The sequence below is a fragment of the Carassius auratus genome, linkage group LG44F, assembly GCF_003368295.1.
Source record: "Carassius auratus strain Wakin linkage group LG44F, ASM336829v1, whole genome shotgun sequence".
Classification (NCBI taxonomy): Eukaryota; Metazoa; Chordata; class Actinopteri; order Cypriniformes; family Cyprinidae; genus Carassius; species Carassius auratus.
Window position 1 is genome coordinate 1,221,429 of NC_039298.1, and position 22,343 is coordinate 1,243,771.

Below are 22,343 nucleotides of genomic sequence, written 5' to 3' on the forward strand. Positions count from 1 at the left end.
TTTAATGAAGCTTGTATGTCATGGATTTAAATACACCTGTAATGATTAAGTTGCAATTTAGTACATATTATATATTAACTGAATAACACAGTTAAAATAATAATTGAGTACTTGACATGTTTTTTAGTATGTTAGTCAATACACCAAAACAAGTGCACTTTAAAGCATGACGAAAAGATTTGTTTTCAATAAACAAAATTATTTAAAGAATGATTTAAAATGCATTTTATAGTAAAACTTTTAATTCTACATTATTACGTGAACTTGTTAAAAGTGTACTTAAGTGTGTTAAAAACAGTAATGAAAGTGAACTCTCTTTAAGTACACTTAAGTTGCCTTTTATTTCATTTAAGATTAAAAATCTACTTTTTAAGATTTGAAGTACACTACAAGTGCACATTCTTTACAATTAAGCACACTTATTTTTCACAAGTGTGGGCTGTGGACGTTCAGATTTGGTATTAAGTACCAAACTAAATAGTACCCTGTTTTAAACTCGCAGCAGTTTCAATAGCAGGCCTTGAATGGTTACAAAAGTTTGTGTAAGTAGTCTTAAAGGAGCCCTGGCTGCAATAGGTTTTTCTTCTGTGTACATATACAGTATGTGATCCGCCTCTTTTGTTGCGTTCTGGCTCTCTGCACATCCTGTCCTTTTACTGTGGGCAGTCCAGGCATGGTGAGACAGGCTTGTTTGCAATGTTACAGTTTTTCGGCATTAGCCTTAAGCCTTTGGGCAAAGCTTGGAGAATACCGTTTTGAGACCCCACCTGTATTTATTCAGCTACTTCATTTGCACGCAGTAGTGAAAACACCAGGTGCTCACAATGAGAGATTAGAAAAGATGGGCTGTAATCATGAAGACATGCTAAACACTCATATCAAGATCAAAAACATGGTCTAAGTGGATCTACTTTGATGTCTGAGCCGACATTTTAGCGATTTAGCTTAAGCTAATGTTGCTAACAGCCATTTTTTTGTTTGCATGCCAAGCATCATTTTTTATTATTGCTCATACTTAAGGTTAATGATTTATACCACTAAATTAAATTTTGGCACATGACATCTCACACCATTTGCACTACAGACATGAATGATACTTCAAATAATAATAAAAAGCACAATTTAGCAATTAGCTTTCAGCATAGCAAAGCTCTGGCAACGTTTGCATAGGCATGCATTGCTCAAATTTTCTCCATAAATGTGAACTTTAGGCTATACTGTCTGCAGTGTAGTTAATGTTAACTTAAAAACAATAAAGCTATTAACATTTTTAATATTTATTTAAGTATAATTATTTTTTTATTTCTGTTTTCATTTTAGTAATTTTAAGGTGACCATACATCTTAATTTTCCTGGACATATCCAGGCTGGGTTTCCTAAAGTGTCTTAAAGTGTCCAGGCTTTGTCTTTGTTTTCCTATTCACATTCTCTCTACAGTCTTCTTACATTATATACAAGTGTTTTTGCATGTTCTCTCTAGAGCCTCCCACACAATGATTGGTCGATTATGTACAATGGCTGCACACTATTGGTCAAATTACTTTTCAGTTATTACTTTCGGCATGTATGAAAGCAATAGCAAAACAAAGGTAAAACCCACACATTTTAGGCAATTTAGAAATCCTGACAAGGAAATTGTAAAAAAAGAGGATGTATGGTCACTCTAAAATCACTAAAATGAAAACTATCAAATATATAAATATTTAAAAAATAAAACATAATAATAATAAAGACCAAAGCACAAAACATAAATAATACAATTTCAATGAAACCGATAATATAAAAATAATTCAAATTCAAAGTATTTAATGAATTCTTTAAGCATAGAAATAATGCTGGAATATAATTTCTGCACTGTAAACATACCGTTATCATATCTCTTTGAAAGAGTCTTGCATTTAAATAACAAAGAAGCTAAACTTTACTTCATTGTCCAAATGTACTGTCTGAGTGGTCCTTTGTGAGCATCCAGAGAGGATGAGGTCAGGGGTCTTCAGAGAGGGCAGATCGTGGAGATGTTATCAGTCTCATTCAGACCCCACTGCTCCGCTACCCTTCCCAATCTGACCCCCTCTCCTTCAAGCAGGGAGCCATTGTCCCTGACCCAGGCTTTTTATTGCTTCTCTTGAATGGCTGAGCTATGCTCCAAACAAAAGCCAGTGTTTGCTTGCCCAAGGTGTCAGTCTTCAAACTCCCTCTCAATGGATGCCCAGTGTTTACACTCCAGTGAACTGAGGTTTACCAGAGCTGCCGCAAATTTGTTTGTTTAGAAGGGGTAATGGCAAACATTACATTCTCTCACAATCGGTTCATTAAGGTGACAATAGCACTGGGTAAACAAATTATCCTGCTCCCCGTAGATATCCAGTGTCATGATTAATATATATATGCATGGTGCCAGAAACATTGAGCAAGCTATATTGTGCATTTCAATAAAGGGAATTGTATACTGGCGGCCAAATGTATGGAATAATAACGATTTAATGGTTTTGATCGCTGTTATTCTCACCAAGCATGCATTTATTTAAAAAAGTAGAAAAATTACAGTACATTTGATATAACATTTGGGTATGACTATATTTTAAAATGTAATTTATTCAAAGCAGAATTGTACATGTTCCTTCAGAAATCATTTTAATATGCTGACCTGCTGCTTAAGAAACATTTCTGATTAGTATCAATGCAATACTGATGCTTATCTTCAAAACAGTACTAATGTTTGAGTAATACAATACCACTCTTCACCTTTGATTGATTTCATTCCGACTGAAACAAAACGTGTCCATGTAAACGCAGCTAATCTCTCTCATCGGTATTGTTGTGTTTTCAAGTTGTGTGAGTAGCTTCTCATTTCCCATGTATTCTCCTCGAGTGATGTCACTGTGTACCTGCATGTTCACACCTGACACTTAAGAACAAAACAAGCTTTTCCAGGGCCAGAAAGTGTGGGAAATATCACCGATGAATTTTTCTCACACAGAATTTAACTTAACTCTTTAAGGAACTAATATTTGACTTCTGGGCATGTCAGGTCTTGATGATTTGAATTTCGTAAGAATCAAAATAGGATGTGTGTTATTTGTTGGGGCATTATCCGACTGTGCACCTGTGTGAACCACTCTTTCTGATATTAACATGACAATCAAAAGAAAATGCATTTGATAATTTGCGAATTGAAAACCTTTTTGATTCTCATCTTCTCCTGGAGAGTCCATCGTAATTGCACCTAAACTGTATTAATCCAGCCTTTTGTGTTCAAAAGAACAGTTGACACAAATTGACATTGAGACACATGCATCCCTTACGAAAAAGAAGTTTACTCAAGTGTGCTATTAGTATACTTCTTTTAAACTAAGAAATGGGCTTCATGTACTTCTCAGAAATATATTTAAAATGACATTTAAGTATAGTTGACTAATACCTACAAAAAGATTAAATATATTTGAGCTATACTCCTGGAATCTGTGTTGTCATTATTATACAGTAGAGGGCGCTAGTACACATTTTCGGCACAGAATTTCCAAAACAACACAAGTGAAGAAGAAAAAAGAAACACCAGATACTAACACATGTAATCTTACCCGATCATCCAACATGAAACAGCATCAAATCTGTAACGTTATGGAATAAAATGTTTATTTTTTTAAATAAAAATTTAAGTGTTTAAAAAAGAATGCATGAAGCTAAAATAAAATGTTTTAGTTTACAAGCAGATACTCTGTTCTTTCTATGGATGTTTTATATGTTCAGATATTCATGTAACAAAACAAAACAATTAAAACCTAAATAGTGACATAGTAGTATTCTTAAAGTATGATGTAAAGTTCACTTAAAGAAAACTTATGAGTATACTTGCAGTTTACAACTACTAGACTAGTAGTTTAGACTATACTTAAAAGTGTACAAAGTATTTAATTAGTAAACTATATCACTATACCTATAAGTTCACTTTTAGTATAATTAAAGTACAAACTAAAAACATAGAGGTAAACTAGTTTGCTACTGTTATACTTAAAGGATACTTAAACGTATACTTTTATATACTAGAAATTGGGTCAATTTAATGCCAAGTAGTATTGAAACAATAAACTTACAAGTATACTACTAGAACACTGATATTTGTATACTTACTATATGAAGTATACTTAAAAATATACTTGAACTTTACTTAAGTATACTTAGTAAAATAAAGTTGAAGTATACTACTTTTTCGTAAGGGTTTATATATATTTAAGTCGTCCAATTAATTTTCTTTCACAATACTGAATATACTAAATATTTGGCTATAGCATACCAAACACAAAGGTTTTAGTCTTCACCTAGAAAAAAAAAACAGATAGCTAACAAATAACTATTTTCTAGAAATCACACAAAGGCTCCATCCTGCCCTTTATTTTTAGGACAAGTCTATGGCTGCAGGTGAGGGAGGGTCTTCTAAAGGCGCCAGCCAATCAGCGAGCGACATTTTCTCACCCGGCCAATCAGAGCGACGCCTCGCCCCTACTTGAACGCAAATACTTAACACAGAAAAAAATCCATCAAAGTTTACCTATAGGTCTCTACGCAAACAATAAAAACATGAAAAGTAGACTTAACACGTTACACAGGTTTCAATCTATATTTATTTATTCCTAAATCACTCGTTGAAAGCTTCGGGAAGGACTGTCCGGGCGAGCTCAGGTGTTTCCTACCTGCTCCTTCAGCCCTGGAGAAATAACCCGAGAGAGGAAAGTGGATTTACCTGTAGCCCGGGTTCTGGCATCTCTCACTCGCGCTCAGGCTTCTGTTACCTGCACCGACTTGAAAGTCCAGTTTCACGAGGAGGAATTAACGCGGAGGAAGAGGAATATGTCACAGGAGACAGACAGGTAAGAGTCAGGACTGCGACACAATCCTCCGTGACCTCAACACAAGTCCCGGAGCCACACCGAGTGCCATTCTGCATGTGTACTTTCAGAAAAGTTAAATATTCTCTCTGAACTCTTAAAACATTATTTTATAGTCGCATTAGTTTCGTTATCTGCGTATAATTCTATACAGGTTTTGTTTGGTTTATTGTTTTTATTAATAAATACCAACGCATGAAGAAAGTTTTTTTTTCTCGGTCAAAACGCCATTTTTCACGAAGGAAACACCTTGGATTTAATCTACCTGAAATTCATTCTCATGTATTTTTTCCTACATGACTTTTTATTTTTTCTATTTTTTTTTTTACTAAAAATAAATATTTTCAACATGTAGTTACCCCTCTTTATTATTATTATTATTATTATTATTATTATTATTATTATTATTATTATTATTTTTGCTGTGTTATTTCGTTATTGTTTTTTTCTTTAGCAGGCTATGGATCGTTGACGATCATGCAGAAGTGTCAATATTACGTTGTTTTAGTTTTAACGCACATTTTGTGTCTTATGTGAAGTTTCTTGATTTTGGTCGGTTGTTTTGATTGTTTTATTCACCGCAGTATTCAGATCTGTTGTGTCCTTCATCGTAACAGCCGGTTTATTTCTGTTCGTGGTGATTAAACACATTTTCGTTTATACAATATAGGAAAAGTAAATGGAGTGAATTGGCGTATCCTCAGGGTTGTTGGTCACGATACGGATCTTGCACCTCAAAGATAACTATTCTCTGCGTTTCAAAGAATTATATAGAAATTAATTCATGCGCTATTCCTATTAAACCTGGCGAAGACAAGTAAATTAGGACAATTTGTGATAATTTAAACATAATGTGGGTTTCAGATAATTTAGCTCCTCACACTGATAGTTAAACACCCAGATTTACAGACAGGAAAAATATTAAATACAAGAAGTATATTTACCTTAATATATCAGAAACTATTTAGCGCCTTTGTAACCTCATCCTCAGGAGATGCACTTAATTTTACACTGCAGTCCAAGTGATATTATTTCAGAGCTAAGGAAACTATTCACTGTAATGTCATCCCATATTATGATTTATTTTATTTTATTATTATTAATTTGTTTTGTATGCACACAATGATGAAGATGACCCACTTTACTTGTATTCTACCCATTTTCCACTTGTAAAAGCCCACTGAAGTACATATAGCAGACTATATTTATAGAACAAAATTTTAAGTAATTAATTCCTTACCCACTACTAGGGTAAAGAAATCGTGACAGTTTTTTTCTTTATAACTGAACAATAACAGACAAATTAGAATCCACAAAAAACAGAATCCAAGTCAAAAGAGATACATCTGAGTTTCATTATTTAATTATGTGTTGTATATACATGTTTTTAATAAAAAAATGCCATTAAAACAATAAATTATGAATCTGCTCAAATATAAAATAATAATAATAGTAAAAAAACATCAGCAACAGTGTGTAACTGGAATCTTTCTGCCCCAATTCTGAGGAGGGCATCTTGGGTCAGTTTTTAACTTTTAAGATTGGTTAACAAACATATGTCCATAAATCCTTGTAAACAAATAGACATTAGACAAGAAACATCTTATATGAAAAAAAAAAAACACTCAGAAACTGATCAGATGAGAAGTCAGGAGGAATAAAAAACAAACAAACAAAACAGCATAGCCGGTCAATGTTTAGTGACATCATTTTAATAATTTTATTGTAGAATTGTATTGTATATTTCTTTTTAGGCGTGGCCCAAAAAACATTTTGAGACCACTATATGTTGCTGAATGTCTATGATTCTGAAGAATAAAATCAGCATGATATGTATTTAATATAATATGATATCAAATAGGGAGACTAGGGCCAGCAGTGGTGCTTCCTCATGTCATTGTAGCTGTAGCTGTGTGTCAGGCTGTAAAATGCAGAAGGACTTCTGGCAATGTCTGCTGTCAGTGTTTGGTTGGTCATCAATACACTATACATCACACTCACAAAAGGTGCAGTGTGCAGGTTTGTTTTCATCAGTATGCAAAACAGAGCTTTTACATGAAGCTTTATCAGCTGGATCATTTATGCCTGTGTTTCTGTTTGCAAGTGTGCTGATGTAGTGTTGTGTGCATGTGTGTGTCCCAGTAAGAGGCTAGTTGTAGTGGTGCCCAATGAGCCGTCCTTCCACCCACGCCGGGCCTACACCAGTGAGGACGAGGCCTGGAGGTCTTACCTGGAGAATCCTCTTACTGCGGCCACCAAAGCCATGATGAGCATCAATGGAGACGAAGACAGTGCTGCCGCCCTGGGGCTCCTCTATGAGTACTACAAGGTCAGGGCCATCAGCCGAGTCTCATTTTCACGTCATCATTCATTCACCCTCATGGTGTTTGAAACCTTTCTTTCTTCAGTGGAACACAAAAAGAGAAATTCAGCAGAATGTTCAAGCTGCTCTTTTTTCCATGCAAGGGAAGCGGTTGGTAACTGGGCCTAAAGTATGACGCTCCGAAAATATCTTTTCACAATTAACAGATTTTTGGTGACTTTAAGGAATTCAAATGAATCAATTTTGAAAATATGATAAATATAGGTGCAAAAACTTATAGACTTATGCATTATAGCATAAACCCGTGCACTGTATTTCAGTTCATACAACAGCTTTGTTCATCCTTATAAAGATTCATTTTTTATTAGGATGCAAGTTTTTGATAATAATAGTTTTCGGTGCATTTATGTCCCAGTGAAATTATTATTTTTGGGTAAAATTAATGTGGGAATGTAGAGTATTAACACTTATACTTATAACAATTTCTTTACTATTGAACAAAGACATAAATATGTCATTACCAGTGCAACTTTATAGCTTGAGTCTCATAAGCCAAAACATACCATCACAGTAAGGATATAATGAAATGATGCTGCTTTGCTGACCTGAAACGGAAGTTACCCAGCGGAAGACTATCAGGAAGTTTTCAATTGATCTGTGTGGAGTGATAAATCTCCGTTCAAGTAATTATAGTGAAACAGTGTCTAGGATATTATCAGCGCTGCTGTTTATTGACGTTTTATCCACTGCAGGTGCCCAAAGACAAGAGAGTTTTGCCCATCAGCAAAGTGGTTGGAATTTCAGAGGAACCAGAAAAGAGGTCAGCGAAATGTTTGGAGTTGAATAAATAGAAAAATAAAAAGAAATTGACTTATTTCAGCTTTTCATACTCTCTCAGAAACACTCCAGAGGGAAACAGTGTTCAGATGGAGCCGGAGACGGTGGATAATCACGTCCAGGTCCTGAAATCAGTGCCTGTTAATCTGTCGCTCGCCACGGATCACCAGGAGAGTAAACGGGAGCAGTACGTGTCTGCGGGAGAGAGCGGGAACGCTGCGCTGGTGAAGGCTGAGGTGTACGCTCCTGTGTTCATGGCTTCGGGCGTTCACTACAGGACAGAAGGAGAGGAACCGATGCGGGTCATCTGTGAGCAGAGCCACTCGTTCGACACCTCGACTGTATGTCACAGTGGATACGGGAAAGATGAGCATCGCAGCAGTCCAGATAGCACCTATGAGGAAGACAGCAATGAAGTGAGAGCAGACTCATATTTGAAGAGTTTAGATGCAAATTTATATTTATGTTAATGCATGTAACTTTAATGCCATAGAAAAGGACCTATACATTGCCTTTAAAGTAAAATAACTGAACCTAAACATTGGAGCCTGTTAAAAACGCTTACTTTAGAAGAAAGTTTCAGATGGCACATAGAGGCTTTTGCATCTGAAATCTTCATTTGGTGTTTCTGAAACATTTGCTGTAAAACATGGATTTAATACCGCAGATTAATGGCTGATTGCTTCTTTTCTTTTTTAGATGCAGAAGTACCGCCCATCATCGCTTGGAGCGGAAGACTTCATATTTGAACAGTCAGAAATGTTGTAAGTGTTGTTTGTGGCAACCAAGTGAGTTAAATGGAAATTATGTACATCATTGGGTAATATTATGACGAATCAGCTCTCACACCTGAAAACATGACGTTCAATAGAGACACCTTCCAGTACACACTCGAGGCCAGCAGGTCGTTGCGGCAGAAGCAGGGTGAAGGGCCTATGACCTACCTGAACAAAGGCCAGTTCTATGCTATTACACTGAATGAGACGAGTGCCAACAAACGCCTCCGACATCCCATCAGCAAAGTGAGGGTGAGTGTGTAGGCCTGCCTCCATCTATCAAACCAGATAACTGAAGAACTTGGGTCACACTTTATTTTAGGGTCCAATTCTCACTATTAACTAACCATTAACTATGACTTTTGCCTCAATTAAACCCTTATTTGCTGCTTATTAATAGTTTATAAGGTAGTTGTTAAGTTTAAGGTATTGGGTAGGATTATGGATGTCATGCATTATATGTACTTTATAAGCACTAATAAACAGTCAATGTGTTAATAATAGACATGCTAATAAGAAAGTAGTTATTAGTGTGAATTGGACCCTATACTAAAGTGTTACCTAATTAATTTCTGTTTAACATTTTAATTGATTGACAGCTCTAAATTAAATAGTTGAAAAAATGAAAAATGAAAAAAAAAAAACAGTCAGTTGATCAAAAAGGACAGAAAACATTTATTTCTCATACATGCTGTTCTTTTGAATTTCCTATTCGTTAAAGAAAACTGAAAACAAAAATGATTATTATAATTCTTTTTAGAAAACACAACTATTTTCACCTGTAATAACTGAAGACTGGAGCAATGGCTGCTGGAAATTTCATCATATGAATTACCTTTTAATATATACAGTATTAAAAGAGAAAATGTGTTTACAAAATAATTTTTAGTTTTAACAATATTTCACAATTACTGTATATTTGATCAAATATATGTAGCTATGGCGAGAACATAAGACTACTTTCATTAAAAAATCTTAGCAATCCCAAACTTTTAAGCTGTAATGTGTGTCTATTTTATGCATTCTTATAATGGTAATAGTTTAAGAAAATGCCTGTCCACTCTTGATTGTTTGCAATGGGCATTAAGCCACGAGTGGATCGTGATTACCTCTGTTAATCTCTTTTATCTCATTTCCTCCATCAGAGTGTCATCATGGTTGTATTCAGTGAAGATAAGAACCGCGATGAGCAGCTCAAGTACTGGAAGTATTGGCACTCTCGCCAGCACACGGCAAAGCAGAGGGTTCTGGACATCGGTGAGGCTTCCTCTCCATTACTGAGATCAGTGTTTAAGCTTGATCTTGGATTAGGCATTTCCAATTTACCCCAGTTTATTTGGCCTAGGGTGTCTAATCCTTCATAGGAATCACTAGAAAATAATAGGGAGATGTGCTAGAGCAGGATTGGAAATGAAATCTGCAGAAAGGTAGCCCTCCAGAAAGGGATGGCTATCCGTGATTTAACAGATACTCTATACTATTGGTACTCAACCCTGGTCCTGGATAGTCCCCAACAGCACAAATGCTATCTAAATTTTCTAAAACACACATTTCAGGTCTCAAAGAGTCTGTGTGGATTATTAGGGTTAATTGGGTAATATTTCAGGTCCAGGGTTGGGAACCACTACTGTATATAATTATATGAACGCAGACATGCATGCTTTGGCTATTGCGCTGCAAGAGCACACTCTAATTTGATATAATGTGTAGTGTTATTTTGGTATACAGCATACTCAATGGGGCAATAGATTTACCCTAAAATGTCTGTGCCATTAAACCAAGTGTGTCCATTCTTGCTCCTAGCTGGCCGTTTCTTAAAGACTTTGATTGGCTATTTTGGGCGTGTTTAATTGGAGATAAACTCTGCAGGACACCGGCCCTCAAGGTGAAGGTTTGGACACCCCTGAATTAAACAGAACGGGTTACTAGCTATAAGTATATCAGCAGCATGATTCCCTTCAAACTGTCGCTTCACTATGGAAGTTGTTGATGTGAAAGAGTAAATATTTATGAACGCAGCGATGCGTGAGATTGAGTTTGCATAGCTAAAAGCATTTGTGTTCTTGTATTTACGTTGATTATGTTTAATTTTCTTTTCCAAAAATCATTAACTAAATTACTACTCAACACTCTTTGGTCTGAAAGTACTTCTTGCTTTCAAAACAGTTCATTGTGCATCCACCACTAGTTTGAAGACTGATGGTGCCTTACATCCCAGAAGCCCTCAGGGCTCTCAGGAGATTTGGTTCCTCCTGGTTTCCCCCTGCTCAGCTAATGGGTACTAGATTGCTAAATGGTAATACACACAAATTATATAAAAACTTTGACTAGAGAGTCTGTCCTGAGATTGTTTAACAGATCGATACAGATCTCTTTACACTCTTGACAACTGGACAAATTTATTTCCTCACTGAATCTGTGATATTAATTAGTTATGAATCAGTTTATAGTTATTTATCGGGTGGTTTCTTATACAAAGCTGCATACTTTATTACAGGGATAGTCCCGTTGGAGCAACCCAGGGTTAAGTAAGCAATGCAATGGTGTTAGGAGATCGCAATTATTCTCCAGCTCCATGAGTCACACCACCTGGGATTTGAACTTGTGACCCTCAGATCACTAGCCCAACTTCTGATTCGAGTTGATTGAGAAAAAAGAAGCAAACATTCAGGCTGGAAATTGCTGGAGTCCACCTGGAGTGGGGCAGCTATGAGTCTAAACAATTCATGTCTTATTCTCGGCCTTGTCACACCTTGAGAGAACAGTCATCCTGAGCCTGTTGCTTCTTGTCCTCCCCTCATCTCCAGTAATCAGACACTCTGCTATGCCCTTTGTCAAGATTTGGCCCCAAGACTTTCACATCCTGGGAGCACCCTGAGGGAATATCTGAGCAGTGATGACAACTATCTTTGTCTTAAACCCTGCTCTCATAGATGGGGAAAAAATAGAGGAATGTTTTGTTGATGCAAGACGAGCTTTCTACTACAGGATGCAAAGAAAGTGTTGGTAAATTGGTGAAGTGGACAGACATTTGGGCACATGGTATAGAGCAGTATGCTGAAGCCATGTTAGGGAGACAGTGACTGAAACCTGACACCTGCACAGTTGGGATTTGAATAGCAGTTAAGGCGGGATTGTTCCTCAGGCTTGGGGCTAGAGCTGGGATTTGAATGGGGCTATTTAATGGGGGGAGCTCACTCACGGGCATCATCGGGCATGCTAAGTAAATGACCCAAAGGAGATCCTTGGGAAGGATTTCACAATTCCTAATCCCAGAGTTACCCCAAAGTAAGACAGGTGTTGGGTTTACTTAACATAGAAATGAACGCCCCTCTAATGACAGCCTATTAAATTACAAAGAAATTTGGAAACCGAAGAAAGAAAGTCTAATTAACATAGGAAATCACCACTATTGCTATCACTCATACTTGGGGTTAAGGATTTGAACAGATATTGTTATGAGAGTCAAACCATCTTTCAGACGTTGAACATGCAGTTCATACATGCTTTGACTTGAGCACACCTTTTCTATGATCAGCATGTGTGTTACTGGTGGCCCGACCAACTAATGATACCTTAAATCATGCAGTTAGTTGTGCAAATGGGTGCTCTTTGATTTCTAAGTATAATAATACTTTAGCAGGGCTGAGCTGCCCCTCTAATAGTCGGCTAAAGGTTAGTTGAGGAGAAGAGGTTTAGTTATTAGTTAATGCCGGGATGATCACTGATAACACTGGAAGCAAATTAAAATATGCCAACTGTGAAACGTTTGACCTTTCTCTCAATATTAACAATGCATGCTTTTGTAAAATAAAGAAAACAAATAGGATGTACTTTCTGCCGTCTCGGTTTCCTTGAAGTATGAAACTTGTTACAAAAACTCAGCGAAAGTTATTGTATGTGCTCCTTGCCTCACAGACGTGAGGAATATATCTACAGAACACTTGAAATGCCTACTTTTTAGGGGTTGTACAAACTAATCGACTAGTCGGCTTCAATGCTCTGCCATGACGTTTAAGCGTGATGTCGACTAGTCTCCAGTCCTATAGAGGGCGCAACAGGACAATAAATATTTGAAAGACTTCCACATTTACGCTCCATTTCTTAACAATTAAAATGACAAATAAATGCTCTGAAAGCTCCACATGCATGTGTGATTTCACATTACACAACTGGACGCCTAAAATTGAATGGGAGAATGCACATCCTAAACGGCTTATTGTACAGTCAGTTAAATTAATCGCCGTTCACATCTGATGCGCTCCTGCACTGTAACACACACACATCGGCTACAGACAGCAGATCACGCATGCACAGAATCATTCAGCGCAGGAATTTACTGTCAACACTTTACTGTGATTTTTCAATGAAATAGCTTAAAAAAACTGAAAAGTTCTATAATTTATTTCTTAATAACTAAACCCCACAACTTCACTAGTAGAGAGACGCTACCATGTAGAATTAATTTAAAAACACAATCGCTCTCACTAATGTGTTCATATAAATGTAATCTCTACTGTGCTATTTTATCTATGTCTGATTTAGAACAAGCAGAAATTTGTGAGAAATAAAACGACCCAAAGGAAAAAAATAACTGATAAGAAAGAGCTGTTATAGGTGCAATAGCCATGTACGCAGCACTGTTTCATGTGCCATAGCTGTGCACAAGGGGTTTGTCACAGCTCCAGTCTTGAGATTTGTTCATTAATGACATCATCAACGACTAGTCGACTTCGACTCGACTTTCACCACATAAAAGTCGACTTTAAAAAAATCTGAAGTCTTTCAACCCCTAATAGTTTTAAAGGAACCAATTCAATTAGTCTCTCATTATGTAATGAGGTAAGTCAGCAGCATCAACTTCATCTTTACAGCTGACACTGATTTAGAAAACACTAGTTTATTCATATTAAATATTTAAAATATATCCTTGCTATTTTTGCCGACACATTGGTAGGCATTACTTTTGTGGGTGCTCTGCTGCAAAGGTTTATACCGTAAATGCGCTTGAACGCTGATCTTAAAAGCCCCCTAATTATATTTTTAAATAATTTCATTAATAATCATGCATTTAGTCGACTAATGGCTTAAATTAACAACTATTAATTGACTTAAAAAAGCTTGGTGGACATCAACAGACATCTAGAAAGTACCAGTGAAGAATGTAAAGTTAACTGCCGTAGCTAAGCTAGCATAGACAGGCTGACTCCAGCAATTCAAACTGTTATGAGATCACCTTGACGTAAATCTATAAAGTAATGACATTTAGGCAGAATCACAGACATGTTTAAAGTGTGAGTGGTCATAAATGGCCAATCAAGCGGCTACTAAAAAAGCAAATGTTTGTTTACATAAACCGATAAGAGTTATCTAGCCTGAAAGGGTGGTGTTTTATATACACTCAGCTTATCAGTCTTAAAACCACTTGCTTTATAATTCCCTAAAATTATTCATACACCATATAAATTGTACATGCGTCTACCCCTGCAAGTAACAGTCTGTAAGTGAAGTGCATGCTGGTGCTGATGGTGCATAGCTGTAAACCTAGTATCCAAAACACAGTCAAATGCTGTTTTTTGTTCTTTTCTTTTTTCTTCAGCAAGTATGAGAACTGACTTTTCCTGTTCTCTCTACAGCTGACTACAAAGAGAGCTTCAACACAATTGGCAATATTGAAGAAATTGCTTACAACGCAGTGTCCTTCACCTGGGACGTGAATGAGGAGGCCAAGGTAAGTCGACTAGCACCAGGTACGGATGTGACACTGCAAATTTACAATGAGTGCATCCTCCACTGTGTGTTTTGGGTTTATGGACATTATTCTTGCATTAATGGCCATCATGGATGTTGAAGTGGGATTTGTAGGTCTCAAACCCAACTAAAGTTTCAGTTTCACACTTTGACGACATCAGTGCATCTCGGTTTTTTCTTTCTTTCAGCCGTACTACCACCATTATGTGTGATACACAAAATGTTATTGAGACACAGGGTGGAGTGTTACGACATCTGATATGTGTATTTTACATGCTGCAGTTTCTGTCCTGTTGTTGAACACGCCCCAAGAGCCATGAATAGCTTGATTCACAATACCCTGTTGCATCTCCTCCAGTTCCGTCTATTAATTTAAACCTATATTTTCTCCTCCATGGGGTCTCGGGTTTCACATGTACACACTACTGAGAGTAGGAAATGGACCAGGTCTGTGTACATGGCTAAACACACACACACACACACCCGAGTCCAGCTCACAGGTAGAGTCCTGCCCTCCTATTGTGGCTCTTCTGTTGCAATAGGGCTCAGTTCAAACACTCGCCTTTGGAATATATTCTACTAAAGCTCTCTACGCAAACATTTGCTTTTTATCAGGCCAACTCACATTGGTAAACCTATTAATGTGCACCATGTGATGTCTCAATGCAGCCGCCCTTGGAAAGATATTTAAGTGGGTATGACTTCTTTTTGTTTTTGAGTCCGAGCTCATGTAAAAGCATGCAGCGGGGTGTGAAATGCGCTCGGTTTGATCTGATAAGCATCTCATACTCTGACCTTACATACTCTCAGCCTTTTATTGCGAGTCCCTTCAAAGCTGCTCTCATCAGGCTGGAGTGGAGGAAGCCATAAACTGAGTCTCCATGAGCCATTGATCTGTGAGGTGGAAATGACATCCTGGTTGCTGTGTTGAAGGGCTCCGTTTATTTACGAGTGCTAATATTGTGAAATATTATTACAATTTAAAATAAAAGTTTGCTATTTGAATATATGTTGAAAAAGGTAATTATTGAGCATCATTTATAAAGCATCATTACTCCAGTCTTCAGTGTCACATGATCTTTCAGAAATCATTCTGATAGGCTGCTCAAGTAATATTTATTATTATTATCAATGTTGAAATCAGTTGTGCTGCTTCATATTTTAACGGCATTTTTTAAAAAAGTATTCTTTGATGAATAAAACATTCTAAAAAGATAGTATTATTTGACACAGATATCTTTTGTTATAATGCAAGTCATGCATTGCTACCTTTTCTGGTAGAAAAATATCTTGTGAGTGCATTGAATTCACATAAAGTGCTCCGATTCAGTTTTGCCACGCTTCACCTAACGATGGTCTCGTTCTTGTCCTCTGGCATTGCTAAAGGTTGATTATATGAAGCTGTTAATAACTAACCACACAAATATTAATAACTGCTTTGGAACTGAACATAAACCAATGCAAAGATGACAATGGAGACCATATTTCAATCTTAAGTAATATAAAACTATTTCCTTCAGTTGGGACATTTCTTGCTCTGTGCAGATGAAACTGCGTTGTTGTTAGTGTGCCGTCTGAGCGTGGCTTTCTGTGGCAGTCCGTGGCACAGACGGCGTGTCCAGGCAGGCACCTGTTTTGCGTGTGTAGGTGGATGCTGGGTGAACAACAAGGTGCACTTTCAACGGTCAGCAGCGTATACTGTAGGTCAAACCGGAAGAAGCTGTTAAAAAATATGAATATGGCAGTTCGTATTCAACCGTCTGTTACATGTGCATCCAGATACCTACATTATATATCAGAACAATCTGTCCACAGACACCTCTAACATGCTTACTTAACATGAATCCTCATGTGGAGCTGTTTTTGTCTTGTTCTCTGATTGGTAGATCTTCATCACGGTGAACTGTCTGAGCACAGACTTCTCCTCTCAGAAGGGGGTGAAGGGTCTTCCTCTGATGATACAGATCGACACCTACAGCTACAACAACCGCAGCAACAAACCCCTGCACAGAGCCTACTGCCAGATCAAGGTCTTCTGTGATAAGGTGAAGCTTGACCTTTAACCTTTGAGCCTATGCATATAGTATTCCAACAAAAGCAGTTATGGAGATATAAAAGGAATAGTTGAAAAGATTCACCCAGAAATAAAAGTTTGCTGTTCATTTACTCACCCTCAGGTCAATGTGACTAGTGACTGTTTTCTTCAGTGGAGCAGTAAAGACAAATTTTAGCTCAAACCGTGGTCCTTGGTGATTTATAAAATGCAAGTGGCTCCTGATGATATATTCATGTATTATGAAGCAAAACAATTGGTATGTGCAAGAAAAAGAGCGTTATTTACAACATTACTATCTGTAATCTATAGCCTCAGGCAAACTGTCCGGATTGTGTTCACGAGTCTAGAGCGCTTTACTTTTTTACTTTTCTACAGAATCAAAAAAAAAAAAAAGATTAAATTTAAAACAGATTTTCACATTTGAGTGAACTATCCCTTTAAAACCGCAGTAATAGAGAGCTGCAGTGATGATTTTTATTTATATGTTAACTTGTAAGTTTCCCTTGACACAAACCCAATAGGATTATTTTATGAATGATATAAAACTGTGTGAAGAGTTCACAACATGTATCAAAAAATGTGCACAAAGTCATCTGAACATGCAAAAAAAAAGCAAAAGATGAAGAAAAATTAGAAGGAAAAAAAGGACATGATGGTAAGATATTAATTTCAATTTCGATTATAGTATACAAGTGAAGGTCATTTCAAACTGAGGTTGTTCTTCTCACTTTCTTATTTACAGAGGATGAAATACTATTAAGATACATTTGAAATTATTAAAAAAAGACAAGAAAAATTGGTTTGTTTTCTGTGTTAAACAGACTTTAAAATCCCATTCACTTCAGCATGATTTAACCTCCAGCGATACAATTCTCGTTTCTGGATCTACAAAAATACATCATGCCTGCAGCATATGCATGATCACTTATATTAATAAGCTTTTATCTACAGCTTATGTGGATTTAGATGTCTTTATACTGTGTTCCTGTTTTACAAACTCAGGAACTGTAGTGCCACCTTGTGGTTGTTAATTATTGTTACCTTCCACAGTCCTCACAGACGCGCTAGTGTTTCTAATTTCTCTTCTCTCTGTGTTTTTCCTGTCTGTGTTTGTCTCAGGGAGCGGAGAGGAAGATCAGAGATGAGGAGAGGAAACAGAACCGCAAGAAAACTAAAGGTCTGAAGCACCCGAAGTATCTCCAATTCATAAAAATAAGCTGTAAAGAGCACAAGAAGTTTTCTTTCCTGACATATTTCTCATTGAAGTTGTCATTTTTGGAGTAATCTAGAGGCTTCTCAGCCATGAGCCATGATGTGATGCTCGCTAGTCCATGGCACATTTGATTGGACAGATACCCGTGTGTACCTTTAATAAAATCAATAAGCGTTATTCCTACATGCTTACAAATGACATCATCTAATCAGGAAAGGATGCGGGCGTCGGGGCGGTTTCTGGGCCGAAAAAATGTGACGCCACCTTCTTTAAAACGATGACGGATCTGGATGCCCAGCCGGTTCTCTTCATCCCGGATGTGCACTTTGGAAACTTACAGAGGGCAGGCCAGGTATGAGTCAGTCTGACAGATCACAAGCTCTTTTGTGTTGAAAGGCCATAAGTGTGCTCACATAGTCTGCCCTCAGTGTTTGCTTCCTCAAATCTCAAAAAGGCTGTAGAGGCTTATTAAAGAGCTGTCATGAAGACCTCAGAGGTCCATTGTGTGTCTAACAAGACTGAAACTTATTAAAGAGTGACTGACCTTTCAGACCTGACATGAAAGGTCACACTCGCATTCCTCGTGAAGCGTGTGTGTGTGTGTGTATCCTGGATACTTGGGTGACTTATGTTTATTAGGAGTGATATCTGCTGAACTGGTCATCACAGTGTCTATGTTCAGGCTTGTTCTGAATGTTACAGAGGTGTTTGGTTATGAATGTTAACAGGAAGTAAGACCACAAACTTATCAACACGTCTCTTTGCAGGTGTTTGCATTTAACACAGAGGAAATTGAACGTGAAGGGTGAGTTTGAGCTTTTACTCTGTGTATATATATATAAATGAGCATCACTTCACCTCATAATTAACTACTAGCACTGATGCAATAGTAGATTACAGGGATCCTCAAGAATATTTATTAATAAAAGTGACTTTATAAAAAAAATGTATTGTTGTAGTGGTTTACATCCACTACATGAATCATATATAATATGTTTAGTGTTTGGTTTAGTGCTATCATGATGACGACTTTTTCCTGGTAATTAATTATCATTCACATGATGATACAATTTAATATTTTTTTACAGTAAAAGTCTTATGCACATGCATCGCATACAAATCTAGCATTGCATGCAAATAATATTCTACACATTAAAATATTTTAAAAGCACTTAAGGTCTTAAAACGGTTACATAGCACACTTCTGCTCTCGAGAAGGAAATATTTGCAAAAGAAAAATATTTCCTTTGTAATCCATCCTTGTTGTGTAAATAATATACCCTGAAAGTATACAGTGATGGATGCTTTGTCAAATGATGATGATAGGATCATATAACGGTGCTCTTTGTGTCTGTGTTAGGAGTGTGCTGGTGAAGAGGATGTTCAGGCAGTCTGAGGAGGACTTCTGTCCAGCGCCCCATAAACAGCTCAGAGAGGAGACACAGAAGAGAGGTCAGAGCGGCTGAAGAGCGGGATTCCCATCTGATCTCACTCTTTTACCTGCTGCCGATTTCATTTCAGTCTGTGTGATGAGAATTGTACAAAACATGATTATTATTATTATTTTTTTTTTTTTAGAAAACGGTAAGGTCCACTGATTAACATAACGTACAAATGAGATTTTATGGATTCATATGAATTAGCCACTAATTTGCAAAGGTAAAATAGTTGAGATTATTGTGGTATTTCTTTATTTATTGCACAGGATTGAAAAGAATAAGAACAGCCACACAGGCCATAAACAGTAAAACAAGGACATTTTATACCGAAAAAGCTTCTGTAGGATTTTATTGTTGGAAAGTCATTAAAAATCTATTTGGTGCTGTTTGCAACAAGAAAACGATACAAAAACATAAAAAATATATTGGTTAACTCTATTTTAAATAAAAACAGTTTGAAAGAGACAACTTGAAAAATCTCAGTTTCTTCTGGATCTGCGATTTATATTTATGTGTTTGACTAAAATGTAATTTTTGTTTTATTCTGTAAACTACTGATGACATTTTCCAAATTTTATGTATTTATTTTTATTTTCTTTGCATAAAATTACAATTAGTCAAAAGAACATAAAAGAAGCCGTGTTTTCAGTCCTGTTTATAGTCATCTTTAGACATCACAATACCAGTGTTTTAACTTCAGAAGAGTTAAGAAATCAATATTTGGTGGAATAACCCTGATTTTCAATCACAACAAATGAAAACATCTGTTATTTTGAGAAAATTTGTATTTTTATGCAAATAAAAAAAAAATACTATTAAAGCTCCAATATTTTTATTAGAAATGTAAAAGGAATGTAATCAGACCTTTTACAGAATAAAACGAATCTGAAGATTTTTCTCAAACCCATACCTAGTCAGTCCAGTAAATCCAGAGAAACTCTTGATTTTGTCCATAGCTGTATGTAGGGTTATTGCATGATTTCCATGTGCAGCTGATTAGATTCTACAGTCTTCATGGAATGTGAATAGAATGTGGAATTAAATGAAGACAAACAGTGACATGACTGAGTCGAGTTACTCCATCAGAGATCGCTCTGACAGTAAGCAGACCTGATGTGTTTACAGTGCTCCTGTACGTGAGGAAGGAGTCAGACGAGGTGTTTGATGCTCTGATGCTGCGCTCGCCCACTCTCAGAGGACTCATGGACGCTGTGAGTATCTGCTGCTCTACTCTAAATCATGGAGGTGTTGCACCCACTTCAAAATTGGAATTCAGTGCATATATTAAATGTTTTTTTATTTTTACAAAACTAAGTGTATGATCTTAAATTGACCAATTTCAGTTGAATAAATCCAGTGGATAATAATAAAATAAATCCAACTCAATCATGAACACATTTGTAGAGATTTTTTTTTTGTAAACAATCAAAATCAAATCATTGTCAATTTTCTGCTCTGATACGTGATTTAATTGAAGAACTCTTTCACATCAACAGATTTCAGAGAAGTACGGTGTTCCCATCGATAGAATGGCCAAGATTTACAAGAAGAGCAAGAAAGGGTACGTGATTTCATGAAAAAAAGCACAAGCACAAGATTGAGATGACGGCTAATAAGCCTGTTGTGATTTTGTTTGTTCTCTCCGTCGCAGGATCCTGGTGAACATGGACGACAATATCATCGAGCACTACTCTAACGAGGACACATTTATCCTGAGCATCGAGAGCTACGCAGATGCTTACAAAATCACATTAACGGAAATATGAACGCTAGCACAGGCGTTTCTAACATTCAGTGTGGTTAAGCTAAAAGACTTGTTCCTCGGACTCCAGCCTGGTCCGATTCAACATCAACGGTCCAGAACTTCAACTGGCATCAACTACAGCTGACATACCTCATTTTAAGAGACCTCCAGTATGATTTTTAATGGTCAATAGGCGTTTCAGCGCATCACGTGTCCATGATTTCACTGTTCTGCTGTGGATGGAAAGACTGTTGCTTTCATTGGCTTTACTTTATGGACAAAAACTACAGGCTAATACACATTTCACTTGAATTTGGAGACACCAACTGTTTCTTCCAAAGGATTTCTCTGGAGTGGAGTGAAATACATGATCTCTTTATCATATCAAAATACTGTGCATACAGTATATTCAACAAGCGTCCACTGGAATTATAATGCTAAGATACGTTTGCTTTCAGCAAAAATATGAATTTGGGACTTTTCTGTGGAGTTTGAGAGTCTGCATAGCTATTGATCTGTGAAAAGTGTCCAATACTGTCAATGTTTTTGAGTGTGTGTGTGTGTATTATGTTGCCATTAATATTATTGTTCATGTTAGCTTGGTAGATATGATTTAGCCTCTTACTGTCTGAATATTCTCAGACTTTTTTTCTGATGCAAAAAGAAAGCTATTTTTATGAGACTGTGCCATTTCAAGTTTTTGTATGCTAAATAGTGCAAAGCATCAAATAATGTATAAATACTGTTATGTTTAACTGTACAGTACTGATAATCAGAAAAGTGTAGTTTAGACACATTTCAGTTGCATGTTTTACATGTTGCACTCATGGTTTAATGTGAAATTAATTTGATAAAGGTTCCATTGGTTTCAAATGCAAAAAGATTTCCTGACCTTTCGTAGGTCTGAGCGTATATCTTCCCATAAACAGCTAAGGTTTTTCAATTTTGCATCAATATATGAGTGTCTCTCAGTTTTTGTCATTATGTTTGAAAGAACTATGCAGTCATAGTTCATTTCTCGTGTCTGTGTATAGTGTATCAGGATAACATTAAAGCTGTAGTGCAGATTCAGTTGATCAGCGCTGTTTTAAACTGTTGTAATGTTTGAAAACCATTGTCTTCCAAAAGAAATAATGCAACATTTTTACGGGCACTTCGGGATAATAATTTGTATTGTAAATAAATGCATTTTTTTTTAAATAAAATCAAATGTTGATTGTTTTTTTCACACTACAATAAAAGGAATAATTTACCCAAAATGTGCTGAAGAAGGATGCTCTGAAGTGAATGGGTGCCGTCAGAATGAGAGTCCAAACAG

At 36.6% G+C, this 22,343-nt stretch overlaps 1 protein-coding gene across 1 annotated transcript; it reads left to right on the forward strand.

The window, feature by feature from the left end:
- Window positions 1-4,524: 4,524 nt before the first annotated feature.
- Window positions 4,525-22,101, forward strand: LOC113068279 (grainyhead-like protein 2 homolog). Its single transcript, XM_026240955.1, has 16 exons — window positions 4,525-4,868; window positions 7,029-7,215; window positions 7,962-8,029; window positions 8,108-8,462; window positions 8,746-8,810; window positions 8,918-9,074; window positions 9,968-10,079; window positions 14,459-14,553; window positions 16,460-16,618; window positions 17,749-17,806; window positions 18,055-18,194; window positions 18,610-18,647; window positions 19,203-19,294; window positions 20,407-20,492; window positions 20,778-20,842; window positions 20,933-22,101. Exons 1-16 carry the CDS (start codon window positions 4,849-4,851, stop codon window positions 21,045-21,047), a joined length of 1,812 nt encoding a protein of 603 aa, XP_026096740.1. The 5' UTR covers window positions 4,525-4,848; the 3' UTR covers window positions 21,048-22,101.
- Window positions 22,102-22,343: the final 242 nt, after the last annotated feature.

Bases quoted from the DNA above. Each gene is read 5' to 3' on its own strand.
- LOC113068279 (XM_026240955.1), top strand. From the start codon at position 4,849: ATGTCACAGGAGACAGACAG. The intron at 7,216-7,961 runs GTCAGGGCCATC...TATCCACTGCAG, and splicing joins TCCTCTATGAGTACTACAAG to GTGCCCAAAGACAAGAGAGT. The intron at 8,030-8,107 runs GTCAGCGAAATG...ATACTCTCTCAG, and splicing joins TCAGAGGAACCAGAAAAGAG to AAACACTCCAGAGGGAAACA.